Source organism: Pezoporus wallicus, unplaced genomic scaffold (assembly GCF_028554395.1).
Source record: "Pezoporus wallicus isolate ANWC-B61680 ecotype Strahan unplaced genomic scaffold, APGP_CSIRO_Pwel_v1 contig_4722, whole genome shotgun sequence".
Classification (NCBI taxonomy): Eukaryota; Metazoa; Chordata; class Aves; order Psittaciformes; family Psittacidae; genus Pezoporus; species Pezoporus wallicus.
In genome coordinates this window covers 3,630,886-3,658,694 of record NW_026641840.1, presented here as the reverse complement: position 1 = coordinate 3,658,694, position 27,809 = coordinate 3,630,886, and the positions used below count along the sequence as shown (strand labels likewise).

Sequence of the window (27,809 nt, the reverse complement as noted above, 5' to 3'; positions counted from 1 at the left end):
CATTACTGGGCAGACAAAAATGAAAGGCAACAGATAAACCGGCAAGTAATTCTGCTGTAAGACATTTAAATAAAAAACAAATGGGAACACGAATGTATGAAAAATGCTAAGACTTGTGAAGTTTAAAAAGGGTGAAACCGAGTAAAATTACGTGGGGCGGGGGGGCATTTCTCCAGGATATCCTTTGGAAAAGCACCAGTGAGGCTCTGGGACCTTGATGCGTGGACTGACTCCACAACTCGTTAAAGTTGTCAAGTAGGTATGCTTTTTTATTCAGCGCTGAGACGCACGGGGATAATTCCTCAAAGTCATGTGTGCCTCAGTGTTGTTTCCCTCTACATTTATTCTCTAAAGTTATATATATTCATAAGGTTGCACAACACGCCTATACATATTCATGTCCTATCTCCACTTCGTGTTATAATGAGCCAGAAGGTCCTCTGCGCCTGCGCAGTGCCCCCTCTGGTCATGGGCAGGGGTCTCAAGATGAAGTAAATGAGTCTTCCTCCTCTGGGTAGGGGTCTTCAAGATGAAGTAAATGAGTCTTCCTCTTCTTGCACTTTTCACCTTTTTAGTCTTCACGTGTGGCCTTAGAGTTTGGTCAGTGTCCCAGCCATAAATCATCTGCTTCTCCCCTTTATCAGTAGATTCAGGCGTCTGCTTTTCCTTATCAACAGGACCGGAGGTCTCTGTTCTGCTTAGCAGGCATTTACAACAGATCGTACTTTTGTTTAAGCAAGCAAATTCCTCCAAGCCCCCTGTACAACCCCCCTGTATATTGGTCAACTCTCTGCATCAAAGTGTAACTTTTAATGGTCCCCGGGCAGAGGGAAGCGCGGCCGCTCCGCCTCAGGAGGGGGCGAGGAAACGGAAGCACCGCTCCAAGCGGTTACACAGCAAAAGCCCCATCACGTAAATCCTCACCGGAACGGGGCTGAGCTCGCTTTGAACATCACAGGATCTAAAAGCCCCAGAGTGACCATGTTTAAGGAACATCCTACTTCCACTTTCCGACGTTTCCCTGTTTCGCCGTCCCCTCGCCTCAGGGCCGACGCTCCCTCATCCCCTCAGCGGGGGACAACACGGTGACTAGGCCCCGCCGCCTTCTCACCTTCGTGCGCGGAGCAGCTCAGCCCAGCCGGGAGCCGCCGGGGCGGTGCTTCTGCCGCTCCGCCTTCCCAGCGCCGCTGCAGGAAGCCGGAAGCGGCCGGGCCGGGGCGCTGGGCAGGCAGGGCGAGAGGTGGCTCGGTGCGTGGGGTCGGTGGTGTGCGGGGGAGGCTGCGGCGGTGGCGGGGTGGCCGGTGCTGGTGGCGGCGCGGAGATGAACCGCGTCCCCTCACCGCCGCTGCGGGGAAGCGGCTCCCTCCGCGCTGCCTCTGGGCTGAGGTGCTTTCGTTTTCCTGGGGCGGCGGCGGCGGGGCCTTCCCGGGCGCTGCCGGCTCCCGAGGAGGGTCGCGGACGTCGGTGGAGCCCCCTGAGGCATCTGCGGACCCGGCTGTACGGGCAGCCCCCCGTAACTGCCCCCGGCCGGAGTGGACAAAGCGGGGGCCGGCCTGTGCCCTCGGCGGCATGTCTGGAGCTCGTCCCTTGCCCTGGTTCTCGATGGCTTTTAGCCTGGCGAACGTCGGCAGGTCGCGACCCATCCAGTTAGTTTTGTAACTGGAAGCGGAGGGGGGAAGCCAAGCGAAGCATATGTTTGCGGTGGTTTGTTTAAAGCGTTCCTCAGGTAGCGGTGTCGCCTTCGTGTTTGTAGAAGTTGCTAAACTTTTACTTCAGGAAGGATGTCCTGTTGTAGAGATGAGCTGCTGCACCGTGCCCTTCGCACCTCTCTGAATGCGGGGGTGGCTGGTGGCTGGGGTGGGCCTGTGGCCCCCCATAGCTTTCCAGGAGCTGCTGTCACTGACGGGAGGCGGAGTCCTCCTCCCCCGTTACGGACTGGAAACGCGAAGAGCAGTGGTGCTGAGGAGCGCTGGAGTCAGGCTCGGCATTTGTTTTGCGGGCCTTTGCATGTCCTGCTCCGTGTTCTTCAGAGCAGCACCTCGTATAGCCCAGGGCAGGGTGTCTGGGAATTGAGATACTGGCTTTTGGACTGGAAACTCCCAGGAGGAGATCAGATACCGGAAACGGGAACTTTGACGGGGGGCATTTCCTAGGCTAGGTGTCCTTTTTCTCTTAGAGTGGGCATACAGGAAGTGTAAAACCGTTGTGTTTACCAGACTCTGTGATTCTAACATAACCTTTATTCAGAACCTCAGCGCTTTGCCTGTCTGCTTTGGTGGCAAATGGGATTTTGTTTGTAGGCAGAAAGAGCCTTCACTTTAACTTCTTCCTCTGCCCTACTCTCCTGGAGAACTTGCACGTTGCAGCTGTTAACAGGGCTTTGTGTGCTTATCCCACATGCCTGAGGTAGCAGCACACTTTGCATGAATTAGAAGCAGTCAGTGCTTCCTGCTTCAAAGACTGGGAGTTTAAAATGTCACGGTAGCAATGCAGTCTTTTTCTATTACAACTGCCCCTGCTGGTAAATAAAGAAGTCGTATCAGCAGAGCAGGAAAAAAAAAACCAACCCAAAAAGCACCCCCCAAACCCTTGCAGTGCTAATGAGTCATGGGGGATAGTAACCCACACTGCTGGTAGGAGAGAGAACTAGGCAAGTGTGAGGAACTTGTGACTCATCTAGGATCAGACTTAAGACCATAAATGAGATTTGAAAAAATAGAAAGTTCAGCATTAAATCTATCGACAGGACCAAACATACAGCTATATATATATATATGCGTTTTAATATGAAACTTAGTGAATTGATTTAGGAAGGTAATGGAAAATATGAAAAGAAATCTCGGCCAGCTGAATCAAGTCAGAATAAGCAAAGATCAGTTCTGAATCAGTCTAAGAAGGGAAATCAGAGGAGGTCTAACACCTTATGTAAGTTATTCAATCAAATTATTATAATTTGAAGACTAAAAGCTAAATGAGACTTTAAAAGTGAAAACTCTGCCAGAAGTGTAGACTTTATTATTATTATTATAAAAATACTACTTTGACAAAAAAAAAAAGATCATAGTGCAACACTGACTCTGGTTTGGCCCTGGATTAATACTGGCATAATTATATCTATATTTTTATGAGTGAAAAACCCAGACCTTGAGAACCCATTAGTGACTTGGTGTTTTGTTGGGGTTTTTGAAATCCATTGGATGCTATTCAAGCTCATCTGTTTTGTTGTCACCCACTGAGCTTCATGCAAATTTAAAAGGGAAAGTAAAGAAAGTAAAGGGATGATCTCATACATAAACTACCTCATCTTTATCACTTCAGGCACTTCAGGCAACGTAATAATTCAGTCTGTAATGGGCTGCTGAAATTTTTAGTATTTGAGCACACATCAGTGAAGAAACTCTGTTTACTTGATCCTCCTGCAGGTTTCCTGTCTGCTTAGAAAGGATTCATTATGTTTCTGCATCTTGGAATGAGTTTAATGAACATTGTGCTGAAATACATGACAAAATAGGTGCTTACTGGCAGTGTGCCAGCTGGCTTGTTGCAAGCAGAGTTCTAATTATGAAGAACTTTTTAATTTGGAGATTTTGCAGGTGATTTACAGAGTGGTCTATGCATTATTTCCTTGCAGACCTCTTGCTTACCTCTGTGTCTGCATTGTAGATAACTCTTTAGCATCTATGGTAATTGCTAGCTGGGAAAATTTGAATTGTTCTACTACTGCAAATTGTCACAGTTAACTGAGAATTGTAGGGGTTTGGGATGTGCTGTTGCAGGTTTATTTGGTTCAGATTTGTGGTGAAACCTTTTTTTCCCTTCTCTATATTAAGAACTTTATCTAGATTTTGAAAATGGTGTTGCTGCATGATACTGAATATAGAGTGATGTGAGGGCTTTGCGCTGTGTTGTTGAGTTCTGTATGCAGCATGTCGTTACCTGGATGTTTTGGGACAGTTTTACAAGAAGCTCCACATCTTATTGTGAGCAAATAGCTGAATGGAAGTATGCAATCTGCAGTCGCTGTGCATAGAGAAATGTGTTCAAAGACATGAGCCAGTTCCTGTGTCTGTGCCGTGGCATGGGTGGGATCAGCAGCAGTGCAAAGGTGGGTGCTTCAGCGGGCGGCTGGAGCGGGATGAGGGAGCGGTGCTGCGTGGCTGGCCTGCAGCTTTCTCTGCTCTCCTGTAATAGACGCCATGAGGCTTGTGCTGGTTTCGTCTTGTGCACCAGGGAGCCCTCAGAAAGCACCAACCATCTTCTTGCAACAACATGCACAGGAAACTGTCATTCTGGGCTTCGTTTCTTTTGGGTATCAGTTAGCTGTTTCTTATTGGTCTACACAGGCGGATGCAGGGGTCCGCTGGCAGGCTTGAGGAAAAGCTGCTGCTGTAGGACCTTACCCTGGAAGCTACATATTTGATCTTACAGCCTTTCACTTGATTTAATGGCAAAATCAGTTTTTTTTTAATTAACCCAAAAGGAATGGCATTCACCTGGAGCTTCTACTGTTTTGACAGGGGGGAAAATTCTGGCAGTTCTAATGTTGTTTTTAATAATTTTAATTTAATCAGACATTTTTTTCTCTTGAATCTGTGAAAACCTGAGCATCTGGTAGTTCACATTTCACGAAGGATGGGCAATCCAGACTCTCTTTCTAGAAAAGATGTGACATACCAAATGTGAAGTTTAGACATGGGAGAAATGTTCCTAAATTTCTTCCTGTGGTCCTAATGAGTAGCTGAAAATACTTGTGTTAACTTGTGACTTCTGTCTAGCTCACGTAAAAGAGCTTTTCATAAGTAGCTAGTCTGGTTCCTTTACAGTTGTACTGAAGTACAACTTCCGGAGCCCAAGCAATCTAAATAAGTAAATGTGTGTGTGTGTATATATATAAAACAGATATATACATATATATATATCTGCATCATCTGTAATATATATTCTTTGGCATATATATCCAATAATGGCATTGATCACAGGTGTTATTGTTTTTCAAAAGACCTTGTGCATGTGGTTTTGACTCTTTACTAGTCTGCTCTCATGATACCCCACTTGGAGTACTGTTTGCAGTTCTGGTGTCCTCAACATAAGAACATGGAGCTGTTGGAGCAAGTCCAGACGAGGGCCATGAGAACCTCCTGTGTGAAGACAGGCTGAGAGAGTTGGGGCTGTTCAGCCTGGAGAAGAGAAGACTGCATGGAGACCTCGTAGCAGCCTTCCAGTATCTGAAGGGGGCCTACAAGGATGCTAGAGAGGGACTCTTCATCAGGGACTGTAGGGATAAGACAAGGGGTAATGGGTTTAAACTTAAAAAGGGCAAGTTCAGGTTAGATATAAGGAGGAAGTTCTTTCCTGTTAGGGTGGTGAGGCACTGGAACAGATGGCCCAAAGAAGTGGTGAATGCTCCATCCCTGGCAGTGTTCAAGACCAGGTTGGACGAGGCCTTGGGTGATATGGTTTAGTGTGAGGTGCCCCTGCCCATGGCAGGGGGGTTGGAATTTGATGATCTTAAGGTGCTTTCCAACCCTGACTACTCTATGATTCTACGGCAGTAGTTTGATTGTTGAGCTTGGTTTTGTTTGTTTCATCTTTTATTCCTCTAGTTGGTTGTTCTTAATTGTTTCTGTATGTCTTTGGAGTTGTGGTTAAGTTGGAGTTTTGTTCCTTCTAATTAACATAAGTCCCTTTTGTGTATTTTACGAAATTATGATTCCATGTATTTAACCTTTTGTTTTTAAGGTGAAAAAGAAAACTGTCTAATCAAAGAGCAAAGATGCAGAGCACTTTGAATTATCTCTGGCTGTTGTCTGACATCCTAGGGCAGGGAGCTACTGCAAATGTTTTCCGGGGCCGACACAAGGTTTGTGAGGAATTGCTAATCTGAGTATATATAAAACTGATTTTTTTTTTCCATATGCGAGTAGTATCATGAAATCAACAAAAAATATTCAAGATTTAAGCCTAAAACAAATATATCTTTGCTAATATTAATTCTTAGCTTTTAATTGTTAACACTCATCCAATGAATTGAGTTCTATACAGTAATTTCTGTGGATTTGTTTCCAATATTGTACTGTTTGTCCTTGTAAAATATGAAATGTTATTAAGTATCCTATGATTCATTCCTCTGTTTTTTTGTTTTATGGAAAAAGTACTCCTCGTTTAAGAATTTAAATAGCAATGAAAGTCTTAATCAGTTTTTATTACATTACATGATATGTTGTTTTTTTCTTGCTTAAATTATCTTTTCACAGTTTTCCCCTATTATTTTAAACCCCTTTTTTTTGTGATTTTTATTATTTTTCAATATTCTTAATGTATTATCATACTGGATGGAGTTGCTGTTAGTCTTTGGCCTTAAGTCAATGTTTCATACATGTCTAGAACACCATTTTCTTGGTGACATGCCATTTTTAATCAGTACAAAATAGGACATTTTTGAGGAGTTTTGCCATGCAAATGTTATACTGATGTGTATATTGTAACCTGAGTGAGGAGCTAAAATGTCCTTACTTGTGTAGGTCATTCTATTCCTATGAACTTCATGGTATAGCTCACAAAATGAAGATAAGACTAGTGAAAATAATGTTCTGTTATAGTAATGACAGTCTGTGTGAAATCAGAGTGAAGGTATATAAAAGCTACAGTGCTTTCTGTGTTCCACATTTAACCATGAAGCAACACTAAGGAATAATTTAACAGTTAATGTGCTTTTCCAGGTAAGTGTATTTCCTCCCAGAATGATTCCGCTTTAAAGCTTACGTTTTCATGCTTGTGCCTCTCACCAGCCCCTCTAGTCTGAGTATGTGACCTGCAGCTTGTCAGTGAGAGAAAACTTTTATCTGGGCACCAGTAGCGCATGTAAGCGTGTTGTATAACAGGAAGGCTTTGTCCTCAGCAAGAATCTCTCACCCACATGGCTGCTAATGTATGCTTATTCCTAGAGTGGCTGCAGGGAGGTACTTGGCCCTAAAAGGGATTGGAACTGCACACTCAGCTGGTGCTGTAGGTGCTTGAGCATGTTGAGGCTTAGTCCCACTTGAAAACTGAAGTCTCTGACTGAGCTCATGTCTGTACTCCTGTTACTTATTATGTGGGTTTGAATTGCTTCAGGATTTTGGTGGTAGTATGTAGTGCCTGACACTGCTTTCTTTGAAAAAATAAAATACTGCTTTATGAGCATAAACAGAACAATAAAGAAAAAGAGCAGTGTTCAGCTTCCGAAAGTTGTCTCTTAAGCAAGCCAAGATTCTCAACTGAAGCATGTGTGTCTCATACTGATTGATGCAAGTGGCCTACCTCTTGCTGAAATTTTATTTTTCAGCGAAATTTATGTGTCATTCTTAAACGTGAAGCCCGTCTTATGCTAATTGTTCTTTGTTTTTAAAAGCACTTAGATTTTGTGGACTAACACTGAGTTTCCATTCTGCTAGTCTGTTTGCTTCTAGTCTATGTTAGACTAAACCAGGATATATGCAGGTTTTTTTTTTTTAGTGCAATCTTAATTTTCACCTTACGTAAAATGCTATTTTGAACTATTTGTAATCTGGGCATGCTCATATTCACAACAGAGGATCTCAAAATGCTTGGATAATGGCATATATACATTTACAGACTTATGCTTCTGTTTAATTAGTAATTTGTTTGTTTTTAACAGAAAACTGGGGATTTATATGCTGTCAAAGTTTTTAACAGTCTGAGTTTCCTTCGTCCTGTGGATGTTCAGATGCGAGAGTTTGAAGTGTTGAAGAAACTAAATCATAAGAACATTGTCAAGCTGTTTGCCATTGAAGAAGAGGTAATGAATTGTTACGATCTGATGTGCGTGGGAGTAACTGCGGTAACTGTCTTTTTTCTTTATGCTTAACTATAGAGGATAAAGTTACATTTTTAAAGAATGGTAACCTATATGATGATGTAAGTACTCTGACCCAACCACCACTGGTTTTTGTTTTTCTTTTTTTGTTGTTATTGAAAGAATATGCTTGCACAAATTATGGTTCTTCAAAGCTATCTCGAGAAGCCATTGTCCTAAGCTTGAATAAGGATTTTTAAGCTATCTACATGTATGAATATTTAATACATACTGATAGTGGGAGGTGTGTCAGTAATTCTGATAATTTGATGCTTTTGCTTTGCAACCAGCTAAAATAATGACATAGGACATGTAGAGCTGTATGTTAATATGGATTGCAGTTGTGCTGAGAATGAGACTGGTCAGCTGAAATGACCCAGATGCTGAGATTAGTAAAGAGGAAAGAAGGACAATTGCTGCTCTCTGCTCTTCTGTGTTGTAGTTCTTCATTAGTCCAGCTATCAATACTGCAGTCAACCCTCTAAGTACCTAGAACTCGAGGCTTTCTTAAATTTTTCCGCCATCTCCAGGTCAAAATACATGAAACAATATAAATAAATAACCTACACTTCTTTTGAAGATCTCCAGAATGGGATTTGCTATCTAGTTACAGATTTTCTTTTATATTTTTTTAACTAAGATCCTGTGGTTATATGTATTTTCTGACATTGTTTTCACAATGGTCACAGGCTTACCCTCTTAATTTTATTTTTTCAGACAACAACTAGACACAAAGTACTAGTTATGGAATTTTGTCCGTGCGGGAGTTTATACACGGTTTTAGAGGAGCCCTCTAATGCCTTTGGTTTGCCAGAGTCTGAGTTCTTAATCGTCTTGAGAGACGTGGGTACGTAGACTTTGTTCTTTGCTCTTTTTTCTAATTTATTGACTGAAACAAAGTCATACCTGTGTGTTTATCTTGAAATGGCAAGAGATGAGCAATTTGAATGACTGTCAACTAACTGAGCAAATGAATATGGTCATACGGAGTCACATCTTTTGCTTATGTGTAGATGATATAGATAGCTACATTAAGATGACATTGCTGTTTAAAGCATTGCTATAATTTTTGTTTATTTCAGGATTATTTGTCACATGTTAGACTGATGCCCAGTGACAATCTCAGAAGAGTCAATTAGAAAACTAATGAGGCTTACCTGTGTCTGCCTGTTACAGAATTTTTGTTTGTTACTTTAATGGTAAGATGTTGCTGAGCAGGAGATACTATAATTTAGCTGCTTGGAAAAAAAGAAAGTAAAAATGTTTAGGATATTCTCTGGTCCTGCTCTTTTTGTTAATTGAGTGTCCCTTCTTATGTCCATTTCCCAGTGAGGAAGTAAAAATGTATGTCTTCATAGCCTCAGTTACAATTCAGTGCTTATGCAGTTTGTGTCAAGATGTATACATAAATTCTGTATTATCTTTTTTTTCTTTTTAATGGAAGTGGCTGGCATGAATCATCTCCGGGAGAATGGAATAGTGCATCGTGACATCAAACCAGGCAACATAATGCGTGTTATTGGTGAAGATGGTCAGTCTGTTTACAAACTGACAGACTTCGGTGCTGCGAGAGAACTTGAAGATGATGAACAATTTGTTTCTCTCTATGGCACAGAAGAATATTTAGTAAGCTCATATGATTTCACTTTCTCTTGAACTGTTTGAAGCCCAGGGCAGTTTGTGATGAGAGTTGAGTAGGTGAAGGTTGGACTGTTTGGAATTATTTTTACAACTTTAAACCTTTTTCATGTTAGGTCATGCCAGGTCTTCCACTGATCTGACAACACTAGCCTTTAAATAATTTCCAGGTCCAGCCTCCATTGCTGCCTTCTGTGAGAGGAAGAACAACAGTATTTTAGTAATGAATGTCTTTGCCTTTATCTCTGTAGATATTTTTCAGTTTTTGTTTGAGCTCTTGTGTGATGTTAAGTGTAGTTAAGATTCACTTGATGCCTTAGTTAACTGAAGAGAGGCAGGCAGAGAGGCATCAGTATAAGCATCTTAGGCAGTTTTCTTCCTGCCATGTTTTCCCACATGCAGTATCGTAACTGATATTCTCCTCTGCTATGGATCTTTTTCTAGTTTGGTTTCTTTTGTTTCAAAGTCATCTGGAGGAATACTGGCTTTCACCTCTTTTTTTTTTTTTTTTTGTGGTGTTTTATTCTAATAGTCAGCATTTAGCTAAAATTTTATATATTTTTGTAGACCTTTAATAAAAGTAGTTATTATACCTAGGAACACTTTTGTGATACCCTGTCAGAATCATTTAAGCAAATTCTTTTATACAGGATAACTTTGCTATTTGATTAAAGATCTGAAAGTTTAGAATGACAACTTACCTTGCTGTGAAATGGTAGATTAGGGTATTATTCTTTGTATTGTTCATAAGCAATTCCAACTTCTTTTTTTTTTTCCTGCTTTTTTTTGTCTTTAGCATCCTGACATGTACGAGCGAGCCGTTTTGAGGAAAGAGCATCAGAAAAAGTACAGAGCAACAGTTGATCTGTGGAGCATAGGGGTGACCTTTTACCATGCTGCGACAGGGAGTTTGCCTTTCCGACCCTTTGAAGGACCTCGTAGAAACAAGGAAGTGATGTAGGTAATTTTGAAGGAGAATTTTATCTGTTTGTAAAATAAGTCAGTCCATGACATGCTTTTTCTCAAAAATCCTATGCACATGTAGTAAACATTAAAATAGTGAAAATATTTAGGGAAAAACATTCTTTAACTTTGTGGTTTAACCCCACTAGGTAGCTAAGCATCAAACAGCTGCTCGCCCACTCCCCTGCAGTGGGATGGGGGAGAGAACTGGAAGGGTAAAAGTGTGAAAACTCGTGGGTTGAGATAAGTTTAATAAGAAAACAAAAACCACTAAGAAACAAAAACACACAAAAAAACCCCAACAAGTGCAAGCCCCGCCCCCCCCCCAACTGAAAGGAAAACACAACCCAGAAAAACAAATGGTGCAAAAAATCCCCTGTTCCTCACCGTCAGCCAACTGACGTCGCTTCAGTCACTGACAACTGCCATCCTGGAAATTCCCCACCCCAGCTTTTATTGCTGAGCATAATGTAATATGATAGAGCATATCCCTTGGGGTCAGCTTCCAGTACGTCCTTCCAACTTCTTGCCTGCCCCTAGCCTACTCACTGGTGGGTAGTGTGAGAAGTAGAAAAGGCCTTGATGCTGTGTAAGCACTGCTCAGCAGTGGCTGAAACACCCCTGTGTTATCAACACTGTTTTGGTCAAATCCAAAACACAGCACTGTGTGAGCTGCAATGAAGAAAATTAACCCTGTCCCAGCCAAAACCAGTACAAACATTCTGCTTCAACAAGGATTTTATTGTATTGCACTTTAAAACCTGAGTTAAGCATCAGAGCTCCACCAAAATACTGATGTTTTTCCACATACCTTTCTTTCACCATGGTACTGGGCTGGTCTGTTGCACTGTGGTATATATCACTTGGATATTCAGGCAAAATCAGGACATTTTTAGACAGATTTCCAGTACTGCAAGTTTTTGTTGTCTTTTAAGTGATTGTCTTTCCAGGCAGTCTTGAAATGCATGCCCTATGCATGAGATTTAAGTTTTTTGAATAGCATGGCTGTTGACAGTGGCTGAAGATAACAAGAACAGCTCCTGACTGTGAAACTGAAGTTGTGTCTATGCTGTGCTGTTTGGAATTGGTTCCTGTTTTGCCTTAGTCTAGTTCTATTTTGTTGTTCTGTGTGTTGCATTTAAAAAATAAAGCAGGGTGGTACTTGGGACCTCTCATAGGCCAGTAACATTTCTGTCCTGGTACTGCTTGCAAAGCTGACTTCAATTTTCTTACTTTAAGGAACTGCCCATCTTGTGATTGTCTCACAGGTGTTGTTGTTGTATCTACTTGAGAGATAAGCCAAGAAAATGTAGTTTGTATGTGCCTCTAAAAAGAGAAAGCACAACTGAAATTTTCTATTGCAAGAAGCCTATTGCTCCTGATTTGTTTAATGAGAAATTTGAGAAATACTAGCCTGGTCAGTACAGAGTTAGACAATGCTGAATTGTATGCCAATTGCTAAATGTTTCCAAGTTAAAGTAATTCCTCCGAGTCCCTCTCCTGTTCCTTCTTTATCCCCAAGTGACTTTGTGTGGCTAAATGTTATCTCTTGCCATGGAATATGTTAGAAGTTAGTCATGTAAATGCCTAATTTGAACAGCCTTGGAAATCTGACTTGTAGAAAAGAAAAAAATCAGCTTCCTTCAGTGATTCCTGAAATCTCTCCTCAGTTTTTCCCAAACTTAGGTAGACAAAGATGTTTCTCCACACAGCCCAAAGTGTTTAATCATCATTGTTTACTGTTTTAGCTCCACTCTGTCAGCTTCTAAGTAAAGCTTCCCAGTTATTGCACCACCTACAAATTTAGGCCAGCCCATTATTTCTGTTTATATTATTGATGCCTTTTGAGGATCAGTTACCATACCTATGTATGTGTAAGAGGTAGTAGTTGATGTCTGTATTGTTTTTATAATGTATCACAGGTACAAGATAATCACTGAAAAGCCTTCTGGTGCTATTTCTGGAGTACAGAAAGCAGAAAATGGACCAATTGAGTGGAGGCGGGAGATGCCTGTTTCTTGTAGTCTTTCGAAGTAAGTTTGACCTTCTCACAAAATGTTTCAACACTACTTGATTGGGTTTTTCCAATTATTCTCTGAGGATTGCATCTTTGGAAGAGAGATCTGACTGCTGCAGTTGCTTTCTTTGAACTCTTCAGTAGGTCAGTACAGTCTACTTTTAGGTTATCAAGTGTTTTTTCTTCCCATCCATCCAAGTAGTTTCATGGTTGCTAATTGACAAATGGGCACCTGAGAATCTGAAGTGGTATGAGTAGAAGAAAGATTATAACTCTGTTTTCTCCACCCTCAGGAAAGAGTATGAAGATTCATTTGTCCAAGAATGTGACTTCAGACGTTACAAAGATTAGGCAGTAGGAAGGAAATGATAAGAAAAGACAGTTCAGAGACTTGCATTTTTGCCATGGAGGGGGAAAAAAACATCACATCAACACATTTTAACATCTTCTCATAACATCTTCTACATTTTTTTTATCATCATATGTTTGCTTCATGTGTCGTAATCCTCAGTAGGAAGAGCCATGGAGGATCTAAGATCTCAATATGATCTTAAAAACACCTCCCATAGCCCATTTACCCATTTATCCTCCTGAGACTTCCTCGGTATTTTAAAATTACTGCTCTTACATGGTAAGGGAGAAAGAAATTGTTCTGTGAACAGATTCTAGAAACAACTGTTTCTGAAAGCCAAATATGGGGATTCATAAGGGGTGTAGAGTGAAAGTCTGGTTTATATCCCTGTATTAGTTTATAGTGTGCAGAACTTGCAATTTATATGTATTTTTCATGATAATGCTCAGTTGTTTCCTTTTCTTATTCTGTATAATTGAAGTGCTTGAAATAATAAAGGAAGCAGACTGTATTAAACATGTGTTCACACTAATATCTTCAAGTAATATTTGAACAGTATTTACTGTTATACGTTTAGTACTAAAGTGAGTTTGAGTACAGCATCCACTGACCTCTAATGGGGCTGTCTGTCAAACCGTTTTAAAGCAAGCTCCAGTGGCTTATAAGCACACTGACAGCCCCATTAGAGGTGTGCATAATGTTAAAACTTTGAAGAAGTTGTTCATGATAACACAGGAGTGGGATCCAGAAAGTTTCTTGCAATTTAGATTTACATTCGTGAGACAAGTAAAATGAAGTGGTGTGATTGCGTATAAGGTAAAAAGATCCAAGTAGATCCAAGTTGTCTTACGTCTTCCTGATGTCCTCTAGGGGTCTGCAAGTACTGCTCACACCTGTCCTCGTGAACATTCTTGAAGCAGACCAGGAAAAATGCTGGGGGTTTGACCAGTTCTTTGCAGAGACAAGTGACATACTGCACCGAATGATAATCCACGTCTTTTCACTACAGCAGATGACCTTGCACAAAGTTTATATTCACAGCTATAATACGTAAGTGTTCTTGTTCTCTGTTTTCATTGCTGTGTTTTCCTTCAGGCAAATTGTACTGCGAGCTCAGATCACCACTGTTATAAATCCAGTAGCCTTCCCTTGGCAGTTTAGCTGAGGAACCTTGTAATTCTCCTCTGCAATCCCAGTGCATAGAAGCCTTTTGAACAAAAATAAAAACAAAATCAGTAAAGGTCAAATCAGTTGATCTTAAACTTGGTCTTCATCAGTGACACAGACTTAATCCTTGATGTGTTACAGTGTATGTTCTTAATGGATGCCAACTCATCCCACATTTGTGTACCATACTTACTGACAAGGTAGTTTTCCAGAGACTTGTGTTTAGCTCTCTCTTTTCTTATCTTGTCCTAAAGAATACAGAAGGTGCACATCAACTGTGTCTGACATAAAAAGCTTTTATAGGGGCTCTGAAGTTGTAATTGATACAATTTAGGATCCTAAGTTACATGGAGTTCACTTTATGGTCATCGAGTGCTGATGTTAAAAACGATAAAGTCTGGTTTACAATTTGGTACAAAAATGAGTGTCTTTTCTCTGCCGTACTTCAGATAATACAGAGGATGTGTCATTCGCTGATATGTGAACAGTTATTTCATAAAATGTGTAAATACAATTCTGGCCTTTTTCAATTTTTCTACTGTGTCATTTTTATTTTGAAAGAGGCCAAATGCTATTTTTGCAGAGAAATCTTGCCTGGAGCTCAAACTGCTATTTGTACTTTATTTTTTAACATTTATTTTATTATTATTTACATTCATGATGATTTATATACTAGCTGTAGTATTAATAAGTGCTAGTGTGCTAGTGCTGCACAGAAGGAATATTTGTCCTTCATGTTAGTGTGCTTAAGGTTTTTCATTTGTGGGAGGTTTTGTTTGTTGGGTGGTTTGGGTTTTCTTCTTTTGGAGATGTGGGGGAAGAAGAGGTTTGTTATAAATTATTATGCTTAGTATCCATTTACTGCTGGTAATAAAACACCAGAGTGTCTTTGGTCTTCCTTCTCACTCCTGTTTTGGAGATAATCTGGCTGTCAGTTTACAGGCTGAATTTAAGGTGTGTGCTTTTTGACATGTAAAACACCAGAATTTTTCTTGGAGAAACCTTCCATCTCCTTTGAAGAAATGCACATGCCTGAGGAAACAAAAGTACGCTTCCTTTCTCTCATCTGGTGCTGCCCAGGCCAAAGCAAGTTTGTTTACACAGACACGCTTTGGTGAAAAATCAGAGGTAGAATGGGAAGCTTGATATTTTGCAGGAAATAGTATTTGTTTTTGTAACAGAGCAAGCTTGGGCAGCATGCTGCTTTTTGTTCTGCTTCTAAGTCAAATGTTTTATGTGTACAACTAGTTCTTAATCAGAAGTAAAAGAGACATTTATCTAAGTAATGCAAAATCTGAATTATTGAACTGTTGCAGTGAGTCTAACTACTACTGAATGTATTGTTTGTATTATAGAGCTACTATATTTCATGATTTGGTCTACAAACAAACAAAAATACCATCTCAGAATCAAGAACTGATATATGAAGGTCGGCGTTTAATACTGGAGCCTAGCAGATTGGCACAGCACTTCCCCAGAACGACTGAAGAGAATCCTATCTTTGTAGTAAGCAGGGAACCTGTGAACATTGTCGGATTAATCTATGAGGAAGGTATATGGAAGCCATTTCCCCTTTCTTATCTTCTGTAAATAGACTGAGTTATTTAATTACTGTTTTATGGCTGTTACATCTTAGAAATAGTGTTTGAAAGTTTTCTCTTTTGATACCTGAAGTTCTAAGAATGCACTTGTTCCCCCTATACCACCCCCCCTTTTTTTTTAATTCCCCCAAAATGCTGAATATCTGGCATGTTTGTTCCTAGTGCTGGGTACCTGAGCATCCTTGTGTTAAGTGGGGCCTGTGGAGTACTGAAATATGTTTAAGCATGACACTTTTAATAAGTAGAAAGGAAGACTGTAGAATGTAATTCACAGCTGGTTCTTTTGTTCCATTACTCAGTAAGTGGAAATTCAGGTTTTGACTTCTTATTTTTTAATGTCATGAGCGTGGTTAGCCTTTCAGTTAATAGGAGGTCTTAACACCTTACCTTTGCTTGGAACATAAGGTAATGCCGTAACAGAAAAAAGAAGAAAGTAAGTTTTTGCATTTATCTTTGAGAGGCTTATAGAGGGCCCTGTGCCAGACCCTTTTTGTGTAAGAGATGAGCTGGGGGCTATGTCTACACTTGAGAAGTCACTAGTGCTTTTGTCAGTGTGTCCTACATACTGACTGCTCTGCCCAGCTGGCACTCACACAGAGGTGCTGAAGAGGCTGGGTAGGTGAGCTGTTTGTGGGAGGATCAACAGCACCTTTGTATTGTGTCAGAGCTTTCTAAAGTGAGTGTGAGAACAAAGTAGATTCAGGTGATAGAGGCTACCCTAGATTTTAAAAAGCCATTTGCTGAAGTTCTGCCCGTAAGAGCCTCAGTGAAACTAAGTATAAGATAAGAGGGAATAGTCTCCCACATAGGCAAACATAAGGCTGAAGAACAGAAATAAGTGATTGGTTTTCTCAGTGGAGAGACATCAGTAGTGGAGACCTATATGAAATCTGTGCTGTGAAGCATGTTCAAAAGCGAGTCTGGAAAAGGAAGTGAACAAGTTTGCTGAAGATACCAAGTCACTTAAAGTGCTTAAGACAAAGGCTCATTTTAAAGGTGTGTATGAGAACCACGTTAAATTGAAAGGCAGTAACAGATTAGATGAAAATCTGTGTTGATACATGTAAAAACCAGTGCACACCATGGGGAAAGGAAACAGTCTGAATTTCTGAAGTCTCCTATGGAAAATAATAAAATGAAGATGTTTGTTTTGTGTTTCAGTTTTACTCCCTAAAGTACATCAACGTTATGATTTGGATGGGGATGCCAGTATGGCTAAAGTGAGTAATTACAATTTTTAATTTATAGATCTGCCTCACATAATCATACTGAAATGAAAGCTACTTGATTTTCAGATGAATAATGTTAATGTTAAAAAGAGTTTTAACATGCTAGTGAGGTTTCTGATTGACAGAAGAGTATTTATTAACAAGAGCTCCAAAAGTATATTAAAGCAATACTTTGTATACAAAACGTTTGTATATTAAAAAAACAAACAAAAACCAAAAAAAGAAGCTTCTAAAGTCCAAGTGCTCTGTTACTGCATAATTCAGTGCTTGCAGGGGAAGGAGATGGTCACTTTGGAGTTCTGAAGTTAGCTAGAGGACTCATAACATCCTGTCGTGGTGCAAAACTTTATATAAGGAAAATAACTTTCCTCTTTTGATAGAGGGGTCTCTAGGACTCTGCAGAGTGGAATTTTTGCCTTTTGTAAATTTTCAGAATCTGGGAGATAGGTAGAAGTTGTTTCATCCTTTTGGTCACTTTTCTAGAACTACTTTATGGATGCATTGCCATGCTTTGTCTTTGTGGCCACCATGTATGCTATGCCTATAAAATACTGGCTGCTGGCAAGCCTTGTATTCAGACATGGTAGTCCTGAAAGCATATGACTCTTTGAACACCAGGAGTCTTTAAAATTAATGAAGAGAAAGCCATCAGTTTATATTAATGAATTAAAATATTGTATGTTATAATTTCTGAAACTTTGTTCGCAATTCTAAGTAAATCAGCAAATTTGTAAGTGGAATTAGGTGAATGAAGAGTCCCTAGCCTTAGAATTTAAAAATATGCCATTTTTATGAGTCTCTTTTAATGCATGTGTTTAATTCCTAAACTACTGAAGAAATGTACTTGTGACTTTCCAGAAATTAAAGTAAATCCTAAGAGTAAGTGGTGTCATTTTTGTTTATAGAGACTTATTTTCATCCCTAATAATGATTAATTGGTTTGGAACAATTGTGAAGAGAATGCCAGATTAGTACTAATGTTTGTGTTTTCCACCAGGCAGTAACAGGTATCGTCTGTTATGCCTGTAGAGTTGCCACTTCCTTGCTGCTTTACCAGGAGCTGATGCGAAAAGGAGTACGATGGCTAATGTAAGCAACTGATGGGATTTCATTGTACTTGTTTCTTTTTTAAAAAAAATTGAGATATGCCTTTATAATCAAACCATAATTCTGTGATCTCCCAGTGTCTTGGGAAGTTTTCTTTACTCCTTGAATATTAATAGGTTTTCTGACTTATTTCCTTCTTTCTGTCATTGAGGAAACAAAAATCATTTTTTTGGCAATGAGGTTTAGGTATTTGCAATTTTGGTTTCTTTTGTAAATAATTTAAGTCTAATCTCTGGTAACATGGAGGTACAGTTCAGCATCTTACACAGGATAGTTTTATAGGAGGATTATACTAATGCATCTCTAACTGATAGGAATTCTTACTAGCAGTTACTGCTGTAGGTATATTGTATTGCTGATTACTGGTAAGATGGCAGTTGAATGCTTTCCCTACAGACTAATTGCTTCCCTTTTTAGTGAAATAATCAAGGATGATTACAATGAAATGGTTCACAAAAAGACAGAGGTTGTCATCAGGCTGGATTTCTGCAGCAGAAACATTGAGAAAGCTGAGAAAATGTAAGTAGAAGCACTATACTGAATGCATTGATTTTTCAGTATCTTTAATGACAGTGGTATTAAGTTATGTTTATTTTCAGGGGTTTTGTGTATAAAAATAAGTTTGAATCAGCATGGATTTGCTGATGGCATTGACTTAAGCAGATTCAGTATTATGCGCAAATTAGAGTGTTTATTTTGTGGCTTAACCTAATGGGAGCAAATAATTACTACTAAGAAGTAATTGTATGTGTTCTTTTTCTTATTTCTTCTCTGACTTAGCTCATCTGCTGTTGTTGACTTCAGAAGCTATAGTAAAGCCTGGAAAAAGCTACTCAATTCTTTCCTTTAATTAGTCTTTTAGTGCCTTTGTCACTGAGGTTGCTTGTGTGTGTTTATTAAGGATGACTGTTAAATACTGCCCCTTTCACAGATTTAAGACGGTAGCATTTTCTGCATGGAAGAATTTTAGTGTTGAAATGCAACATAGAGCAGCTGAACAAAAAAAAAACCCCAAAACCCAACAACAAAACAAAACAACCCAACCACCCAACAAAAGTAAAAAATCAAAACCCACAAAACAAACCCACCAAAACCCCACAAAACCACCAAAAAACAAAGCTACATTAGGACGTCACTACATCAGTGATATCAGTATCACCATGGGATACTGCACATAGGGATACCAGAGGTAAACTGCACAGGAAATAATACTTCTATCATTGTTTTAAGTGCCTGGCTGTTATATGATTTTTGTTTATCTTGGTTAATTCAGAGGGCAGAGGTCTGTATCACAGAATCTCACTGTTGTACATATGGACCCATTTAGTTCATTATAGCAGAAAGTTTATTAGAGCACTTTAAAACTGGAAAAAAAAAATAGGAACTGAAGAATTATTACTTTTTAGAACAGAAGACTTCCAGGTTTCAAAGACCACAGAAGACACTTATTTCTCTTGTTTTCTGTTTCAAGTAAACAGATGCTTTCCAGTGGTCAGACTCTTCTGCCCTACCTCTTTTCACTCAAGGCAGTCTGTAGGAGAAGAGATTGCACCATCAAATGCATCCTCCAATTTCATTTATTCTGTCTCATGATCTTTGTTTCATCTCCAAGTCCGATGCCCAGTTCTCAAATTCTTTTCCACTTTTAAAGTGCCTTTTCAGTGTCCTGTTCAGTCTTCCCATAAACTATCATTGGCTCCATCTTTATGGAGGAGATTAAGGTGTGTTATTCTTACACAGTCTGATACAGACTCTTCATGGGATTCTTCTATGGTATTTGTTTTCCTATTCAACTTACTGCCAGGATCCCCCAAATGGTGTCTTGGTCATGGGATTCTCTAAACTTGCTTCCAGGCTGCTCTGAAAATGCGCATGTCCACAAGACGATTGATGCATACATGTTGGAACCATTGCATTTGCAGAATAGACTTAAGAATAGATTTAGGCCATGTTGGAGCTGCAGTGCATTGCAAATTGAACATCTTGTGTGTAGTAATTGTAGATACCCAAGGATTTGTCAGATTTGCTGTGTGCATGCCAAACATGTACAAAATGACACACCTGGGCTCAAAGAGATTTCCTTAAAAAAAAAAATACCCCAAAACAACCAACCAGTGAAATTAGCAAAGTTGATAACTAGCAAGATAATAGCTCTGTAGCCTAGTTACAGGTCATCAGGGGTGTGATCCCAACTCTTCTTGAAGCCAGTTAGTTGACATGACTGGTTCCTGTTCACTCTCTGGTTCAGATAGCTTCTTCATGCTTTCTGCCAGGTCCCCATAGAAGAAAGCCACTGAGAGCTCAGAAGAAACTGCTGTAGGTTCTGATTTGTGACTCAGCAGTATCCCAGAGAATCATAGAATCACACAATAGTTAGGGTTGGAAAGGACCTTAAGATCATCAGGTTCCAACCCCCCTGCCATGGGCAGGGACAACTCACACTAAACTATGCCACCCACTGCTCTCTCCAGCCTGGCCTTGAACACTGACAGGGATGGAGCATTCACAGCTTCCCTGGGTAATCCATTCCAGTGCTTCACCATCCTAACAAGAAAGAATTCCTTCCTTATATCCAATCTAAACTTCCCCTGTTTAAGTTTTAACCCGTTACCCCTTGTCCTGTCACTACAGTCCCTAATGAAGAGTCCCTCCCCAGCATCTTTGTAGGCCTCCTTCAGATACTGGAAGGCTGCTATGAGGTCTCCATGCAGCCTTCTCTTCTCCAGGCTGAGCAGCCCTAACTTTCTCAGCCTGTCTTCATACAGGAGGTGCTCCAGTCCCCTGATCATCCTCATGGCCCTCCTCTGGACTTGCTCCAACAGCTCCACCTCCTTTTTATGTTGAAGACACCAGAACTGCACACACTGCTCCAAGTGAGGTCTCAGGAGAGCAGAGGAGAGGGGCAGGATCACCTCCTTTGACCTGCAGGAGCAGCAATTTGAAAAAAAAAATAAAATATGGTCACTTGTGAACTGGAACAGTTCTTATTTTCACAGGAATTTGCTATGCTTGCATGTGTTCTTTCAGCCTCTTACGGAGAGACAGGATGTTCAGTTTATTTGACTTCAGAAGGCTTATATGGAGTTAGCGAAGCTCCTCTTGTTTGTCCTCCCTTTTTAAGGCTATGCTTCAAAGTATGACAATGCAAAGCTTTTATTTGAAAAGGTGAATGAAGTATTGAACTTGAGCAACGTGTGTATTTTCTGGAAGCAGCTGAGCTGGTTTTGATGGTGTTTTTAAAAACAAAATGTACCTGAGACTCAACAGGAAAAATATTGTCCCGAATGATTTATTTGGCACTTAAGAAAGTCATATGGAAAGTATCAGTATGAGCAGATGGTGCTGCTAACCCAGCCTCAAGGTTTTGGTAACTCAGCCTTTCCAATAAGTTTCCACAGAAGTGCATTTTGGTGCACTGGAGTATTTGTTGTGTGTCATTGACTACTTTTGTTTGGTAACCTTTTAAAAATTATTTGATGAGAGGAAATAGTTTTACACTGCCTGCTGAGTAGAAGTAATGAATAAGGAAGTCAAGAATGGAAGCTTGAAACTAAAAAGCAGTTCAAATGTAGGAAAAAAAAAGAAGGATTTTTTTTCATAACTAAAATATTTTCATTATTAGTGGCCATTTAATGTTGTCAGTGTTTCGTGGTTCCTGCTTGACAGACACTGTATTTCATATAAAAAAATAGTTATTGTTACACTAGATTCAAGAAATGTTTTGAGTGTATTCACTGCTTGTTTTTAACTGTGCATTTTTTGTGGCCAGATACGAGAATCTGATGCAGATCAACTTGGAAGCATCGGAAGTGGATGAAATTTCAGAGATCCAGACAAAACTGTTGCGTGTAAGTATCTTACAAAGCCTATGTCATTCTCAAAATGATGTTTCTAAAGAAAAAGCCAAATACACGGTGTTTTCTGTGAGTAACAGAAATTCCAACATCAGAGATGATTCTTACTTTAATAATACCATGCTTTTGCTGCTTTTAGCAAAGCCTAGACAGATAATGGACATATTTCTTCAATTAATGTCAGTGAAGTAAATGGGTCTATAGCATTAATGTGCTCAGTTTGTTTTCAGCCTCAAGGAATTTTTCACTTTACCCAGTGGTAATACTGAACTTTCTTGCTCTTACATAGCTCTCCAGCTCTCAGGGCACGCTAGAAACTAGTCTTCAAGATATCAAAACCAAACTTTCTCCAGGTGGTTTACTGACTGACACCTGGGCAAATCAGGAAGGCATGCATCCAAAAGACAGAAAGTGAGTAAATTGTTTAAATATGTATTGAATTTTACATTGAGTCACAGTTCTTAAAACTCATCAATACATACTTAAGTTTATGTATAAAAGATCTCATTTTCTTCCTTTTGTCACTCTAGTCCAGAAAGGCTGCAGGCGCTGCTGCGTTCCATCACAGATATTTATTATCAGTTCAAAAAAGACAAAACAGAACGAAGTAAGTAACTTCTTTGATTCACTTTTAACATAAACTGTAACATAAAGGACAGGTTAGTCCTTGTTCCACTAGGAAATTAGGAATCGAGGGTCAGTCAGCAACAGTGAACATGTTTGTACATCTTTCTCAGTAAGACACCATCTTAAAGCCCATATGAATGAATCACCACTATTAATCTCATAAATTTGAATTGCACTTAGTGGAGTTTTACATAAATACAACTAATAGAATTAAACTGGTAATGTCTGTCATCTGCTTTGATCCTAGGGCTTTCTTATAATGAAGAACAAATTCACAAATTTGACAAGTAAGTTTTGAAGTTACCTTTGGTAAATAGCATGATTGCTTTCAGGTCCTTCAGGTGCTCTTGCCAATAACCTGTTGTAAATTATAACCTCTTCAGGATTGCTTTGTGAAAAATTGCCTTTAAATATCTTAAATACATGGGACTGACAGCATGAGGTAATGAGGTGCTTTCTGACAGTGGAGTTTCATCCCTGATAGACCTTCTAAATGTAGATGTGAAATACCTACATACCTATGAGATACCTGTTCATTTTCTAGGCATAACTGTCTTCCAGGAGATATATATTTTCCCCCGTTTTTTAGGGAGGAATAAGCCCTCAGTAAGAGTGAAGTGACTTCATAACTGCAGAGAATTTTCTACAGGTGAATGAAATATGGGCTAGCTGAATGAAATTCTAGAACAATTTAATCTTCCAGGAAGTATAGCAAGCAAAATAAATTTTAATGCAGTTCTCCATGCCTGTATAAAATTGTCACTTCAGAGGTGGCCACATGAAGTGTCTGTATGTAACTTGGATGTCTGGACTCCCATTAAACTCCACTGACTAACTCTTGAGCAGGTGCTCTGCTCATGTTGTACTTGTCTCAGGTTTGATTCAGTTCCGTACACAGATGCCTAATACTAAGTTATTCTCCTAGTGGCTGGTCAGTTGAGTGGTTCCCTAGACTTGCTGGATGCTACAGGAGTTCAGACACTGCTTCTGTAAAATTCTTGCTGTTGCTACCAGATTACAGCTAGCAAGCTAACGTGTACAAGGCACTGGTATTCCAAAAACCATGCTGCTTGATTTTCCTGAAGAGAAAGCTAAATGGGATAACTGCCGAGTAGAGGGGAGGTTACCTTGAAATAAAGGACAGTAGAGGCAGGAAAGACAAATTTGACATGCTGAGACTTAGATGCATCCTTGCCCTGCAACAGCGAGGGATTGAACATAATGTGACAGATACTACAAAATTATTGTTCATATTATGTTCTTAAGGATATGTTTGGAAAGAAGGCAAGCACTGGGATGCAAGCCAGTGCATCAGTTTAAAACTGCACTCCCTTGGGCAGATTAAAGATATTTTAGGGCTTTTTCTACTACTCAAACTGTGTCATTGCACTAGTATGTGATATTTTCATGGGTTTGAGTACTGGCATATTTTCTACCACAAGTGTCTCCTTATGACTGTTCAGGTATCTTTGAGATCCTAACTACATCTTATTGATTCACCCTATAGAGAAATGACAGTGGTTTTTGTTAAGAGCTGTCTGCCTTTAGCAACTGAGGTTGGCCTTTGTAATATTTACCCCTAGACAGAGAATGGAGCAGCACTCAACTAGGTTTGTTTTTTTTCTGGTTGAATGTAGGTGTGCATGCTTGATGACAGTCCAGTTACACGATAGCCAGAATGTGATTAACCAATAGCTATCATGCAAGACTGAACAAAATACCAGAAGCAGGTATTGGACTGTAGTGTCCCAGTATCCCTTAGTTTCACCTATTGGTGCAATGCAGAGCATGGTAAGGGAATAAGTAGACTGGGATTACTGTCTGCAACACTAAACAGAACTGGGTTTTGGTTTGTTTTCCTGTCCTTATCTGCTTGCTTTTTAATTTTGTCATAAATGTAAGCTGACAGAAAAATCCTGTGATTTTTTTCTTCTTGCATGTATATTTCTCAGCACAAAAGATTCTTCATATATGCTGGAAGTTCCAAGTATCTGCAGAAGGCAAATAAGAAATAATAAGGCTTTCTGCTGTTTCTATTTAGAATCCCTTTTCCTTACATATATCTGCTCGATAAATACTGACTCAGAGAAGACATTTTACCAGTTGTTCATATAAAAATAATTGCAACTAAATGCTTCAAATAATTTTTTTCCTCCCGATAAGGAATATTTTTGAAACATGAAACTGTTAGCTCATGCATTGTGTTGGATTCTTATACCTTACAACAGCATACATAAAGGTGGCTGAAGGGATTTTAAGCCCATATGCCTGTTCTCCAAATTTCAGTAAGTAAATCAGAGGAATGAAGTTTTGAAAGCAATATAACGCTGGTTGTTTCTGTTGCAGGCAGAAGCTGTATTTGCATGCTACAAAAGCCATAACTCTATTCAAAGATGAATGTGTCAGCAAGTATGATACATTTTTGGACAAGGCTGAGGACTGGACAAGGCAAGCTGTTGATTACTATTTGGTCATGTTCACTGCACCACTTTTATACAGGAAGCTCCTAAAAGAAACCATTTTTTTCTTTTAGGAAAATGTTTCACACAAGGAAGCAGTTACTGGCTCTCACCAATCAGTGTTTTGATATCAAAGAAGAGGTATCCAAATACCAGGATTATATAAATGAGGTAGAACACTTCAAAATTCTGTAAAGTGTTTGCATAGATAAAACTGTTCCACATTGTTTAGTGTCATTAGTGTTGTTTATAATGAGTCTTAAATGCAGTCATATTAAAACACAGGCTGCATGGATGTAGTATTCAGACGATAGTAGCTTAGAATCATAGAATCACAGCATGGTTTGGGTTGGAAAGGACCTTAAAGGTCATCTATTTCCATGATGTTGGAGTGGCCTAGAGAGTGGTGTGATTTTTTTGAATCCTGATGAATTTGGAGTTTGGGGGGTTTTGGGTTTTTAGTGGTTTTGGTTTGGTTGGTTGGGTTTTTTTTTTGTGGTTTGGGTTTGTTTTTTTTTTGGGGGGGGGGGGGGGGGGGGGGGTTTTTTTTTTGGTAATGTTAGCATTCCCCCAAAAAAAATCTGTGCAAATGGATGTGGGTTCATTGAGAAGTGTTCTGTGTAGCTGTTATCATAATGGTATCTGAGCATCTAAAGGATTAACTGAATACTCAGGATTAAATATACTGAAGCATAAAAACACTACTTCCGTATGCAGGATGAGGGGATACATGCTCAAGGATGCTGCTGGTACATGAAAGAAGAGGTTTTGTTAAAATTCAGACAGTGAGTCTGCAGGATGGAAACTTACCAGAATTACTTCAAAATTGAGAGAATGAAGGCAGTAATATTATTATTATTTATAAAAGAAATAAAAAATGAAAGAAGAGCACCTGATAGGCATAAAGCAATGAAGGAATGGTAGGTAGAGAGCAGCATTTTACTTGTTCCTGGTTTGTATCTAGTAGCACCACCAAAGTCAGTTATTGACAAATAGATAATTCTTCCTTTTGAGAGTTTATTATAAAAGTACAAGACAGTTAAGAAGATGGAACAAATCGGGGACCTACAGGTCATGTCAATACAAAACTTGTTGTGATGATCTCAACTTGGGGAATATCAGCCACCTTAATACTGTAATGGTCTTATGAGGCGTCACAGCAGTGGAGAATTCAAAGAAGAATTTCAGGGTGGACATCAAGGTATATGTGACAACTTAAAACTTACATTTCCTTTTATCTATTACAGTTACAAGATGCTCTGCCACAGAAAATGTTTGCAGCTTCCAGTGGGATGAAACATACAATGAATACAGTCTATCCTAGCTCAAACACATTAGTGGAAATGACTCTTGGGTGAGAAGTTCTTAATTGGATTGATGCAATATTCTATACCTATTACACAAATATGGTTGACTTAGGGATTGCTGCATTAAGACCAAGAATTTTATATTTCAGAAAAACTTTATATTGCTAAAGTGATGGTGGCACGGACTTGGAAGCGAGTAGGGGACAATACTGATGTATCATTTTAGTAAATAACCAACTCGTTATCTGTTCCTTCTTTTGTATGTAATAAGTTGGTGGAAGCTGTGTGGTGGTGGTGAGTAATCACAGCAGACAACTGTCCCTATAAAAATTTTAACCTTTTTCTGGCTTCTTGTTACTACAGTATGAAGAAACTAAAGGAGGAAATGGAAGGGGTTGTTAAAGAGCTGGCTGAGAACAATCACATTTTGGAAAGGCAAGCAGTTGTTTTCCCTTTTGGGGCTGATACTAGGAGCTGGCTTAATTTGATATATTTTGTAGATCCAGAACTTACATCAAGGGATGATTCTGTAGTCTCTTTTGAACTGCTGATCTGAGGTCTACCCCCCAGAAAAGTATCCAAAGCCTTGAAACATTACTGTAAAATCATACTGACGCAGCAGTTGTGGCGTTTTTATGTCGCGTTACTTACATTTGGCTAGAAAAAATATCTGTTGCACAGATTAATTCTGAATTTAAACACAGTGCTGTTGCAGATCCAGTGGCGTCTTTTACCTCCTCACTTTTAAACATATTTTTTAACAACTGTGGAATTGTACCAATCTGAATATATTATTTTGTAGTTTTCAGATTGCTTAAATAAAGTGAGGAGAAAGAGGCCAACATATTTCTTACAATCCTGAGAGGATATTGTTGTTACCACAACTGTTAGACAGACTTGTTGTGCAGACATGTTGTTACACAGACTGACTTTGCCTTTTTTCTGTAAAAGTAATGATCTCCTGAAAGCTTCAGTGAATTGCTGGTAGAGCTGAGTTTGGCGTCAGGTTAAATTGGTTTTGTTTTGTTCCCGAGTCCCATAGTTGGAGCATAACATCCTCTCTTCCATCTTTTCACATATAAAAGTTGGATATAAATGCATGTGTTGATGCATGGCAAGGAGAAGGAAACCCCATAAATAGATTATAATGAATTAAGAATTCATTCTGTAATCCAGACAATCACCTAAGAATACACTGGTGTGTTTTTCCTTTTAGATTTGGTGCTTTGACTGTGGATGGTGGCCTGCGGAACGTGGACTGTATCTAGTGTTCAAAGGACCTGATGAAGAGGACTTGTAAATTTTTTCAAAGGGAAAAAGTACTGTTGGGACATTTAAAGGCAGATATTAAATCTGTATCCAGGTTTTATTTCCCTTTACAACTGTAGTATTAAAGAAAATGTAAATCTGTATAATATGTAAATATAAAAGAAATATCTATCTTTTTTTTTTTTTGGTTAATGTTAGGATAGAATTACTCTTGGCAGGGAGTTGAGCCCCGTGGAGGATCTCTGATGAAGTCCTAAAAGTAAAAATGTTGATGAAATGGGCATTTGTTTGCTTTGAATATTGCCTGTTTTATTCTCAGACTGCAACTTAGTCTTTATTGCAAGAGGACTTGTGGAACTCTGAA

At 39.3% G+C, this 27,809-nt stretch overlaps 1 protein-coding gene across 7 annotated transcripts; it reads left to right on the top strand.

Moving 5' to 3' along the window:
• Nucleotides 1-1,108: 1,108 nt before the first annotated feature.
• On the top strand, nucleotides 1,109-27,788 carry TBK1 (TANK binding kinase 1). Of its 7 annotated transcripts, XM_057425565.1 has the most exons (21): nucleotides 1,109-1,248; nucleotides 5,740-5,860; nucleotides 7,658-7,798; nucleotides 8,573-8,702; nucleotides 9,300-9,481; nucleotides 10,290-10,450; nucleotides 12,379-12,489; nucleotides 13,696-13,875; nucleotides 15,348-15,544; nucleotides 16,755-16,813; nucleotides 17,820-17,911; nucleotides 18,347-18,448; nucleotides 21,699-21,777; nucleotides 22,073-22,194; nucleotides 22,314-22,390; nucleotides 22,658-22,697; nucleotides 24,757-24,858; nucleotides 24,944-25,040; nucleotides 26,117-26,223; nucleotides 26,540-26,611; nucleotides 27,393-27,788. In XM_057425565.1, the coding sequence occupies exons 2-21, from the start codon at nucleotides 5,774-5,776 to the stop codon at nucleotides 27,442-27,444; spliced, it is 2,190 nt and encodes a 729-aa protein (XP_057281548.1). In that variant the 5' UTR covers nucleotides 1,109-1,248; nucleotides 5,740-5,773; the 3' UTR covers nucleotides 27,445-27,788. The 7 variants fall into 7 exon arrangements, 4 of the variants coding, with proteins under 4 accessions (XP_057281548.1, XP_057281546.1, XP_057281550.1 ...); XM_057425563.1 differs by lacking the exon at nucleotides 27,393-27,788 and having other exon boundaries at nucleotides 26,540-27,062; XM_057425564.1 differs by lacking the exons at nucleotides 1,109-1,248; nucleotides 27,393-27,788 and adding an exon at nucleotides 2,515-2,536 and having other exon boundaries at nucleotides 26,540-27,062.
• The last annotated feature ends 21 nt before the right edge of the window (nucleotides 27,789-27,809 follow it).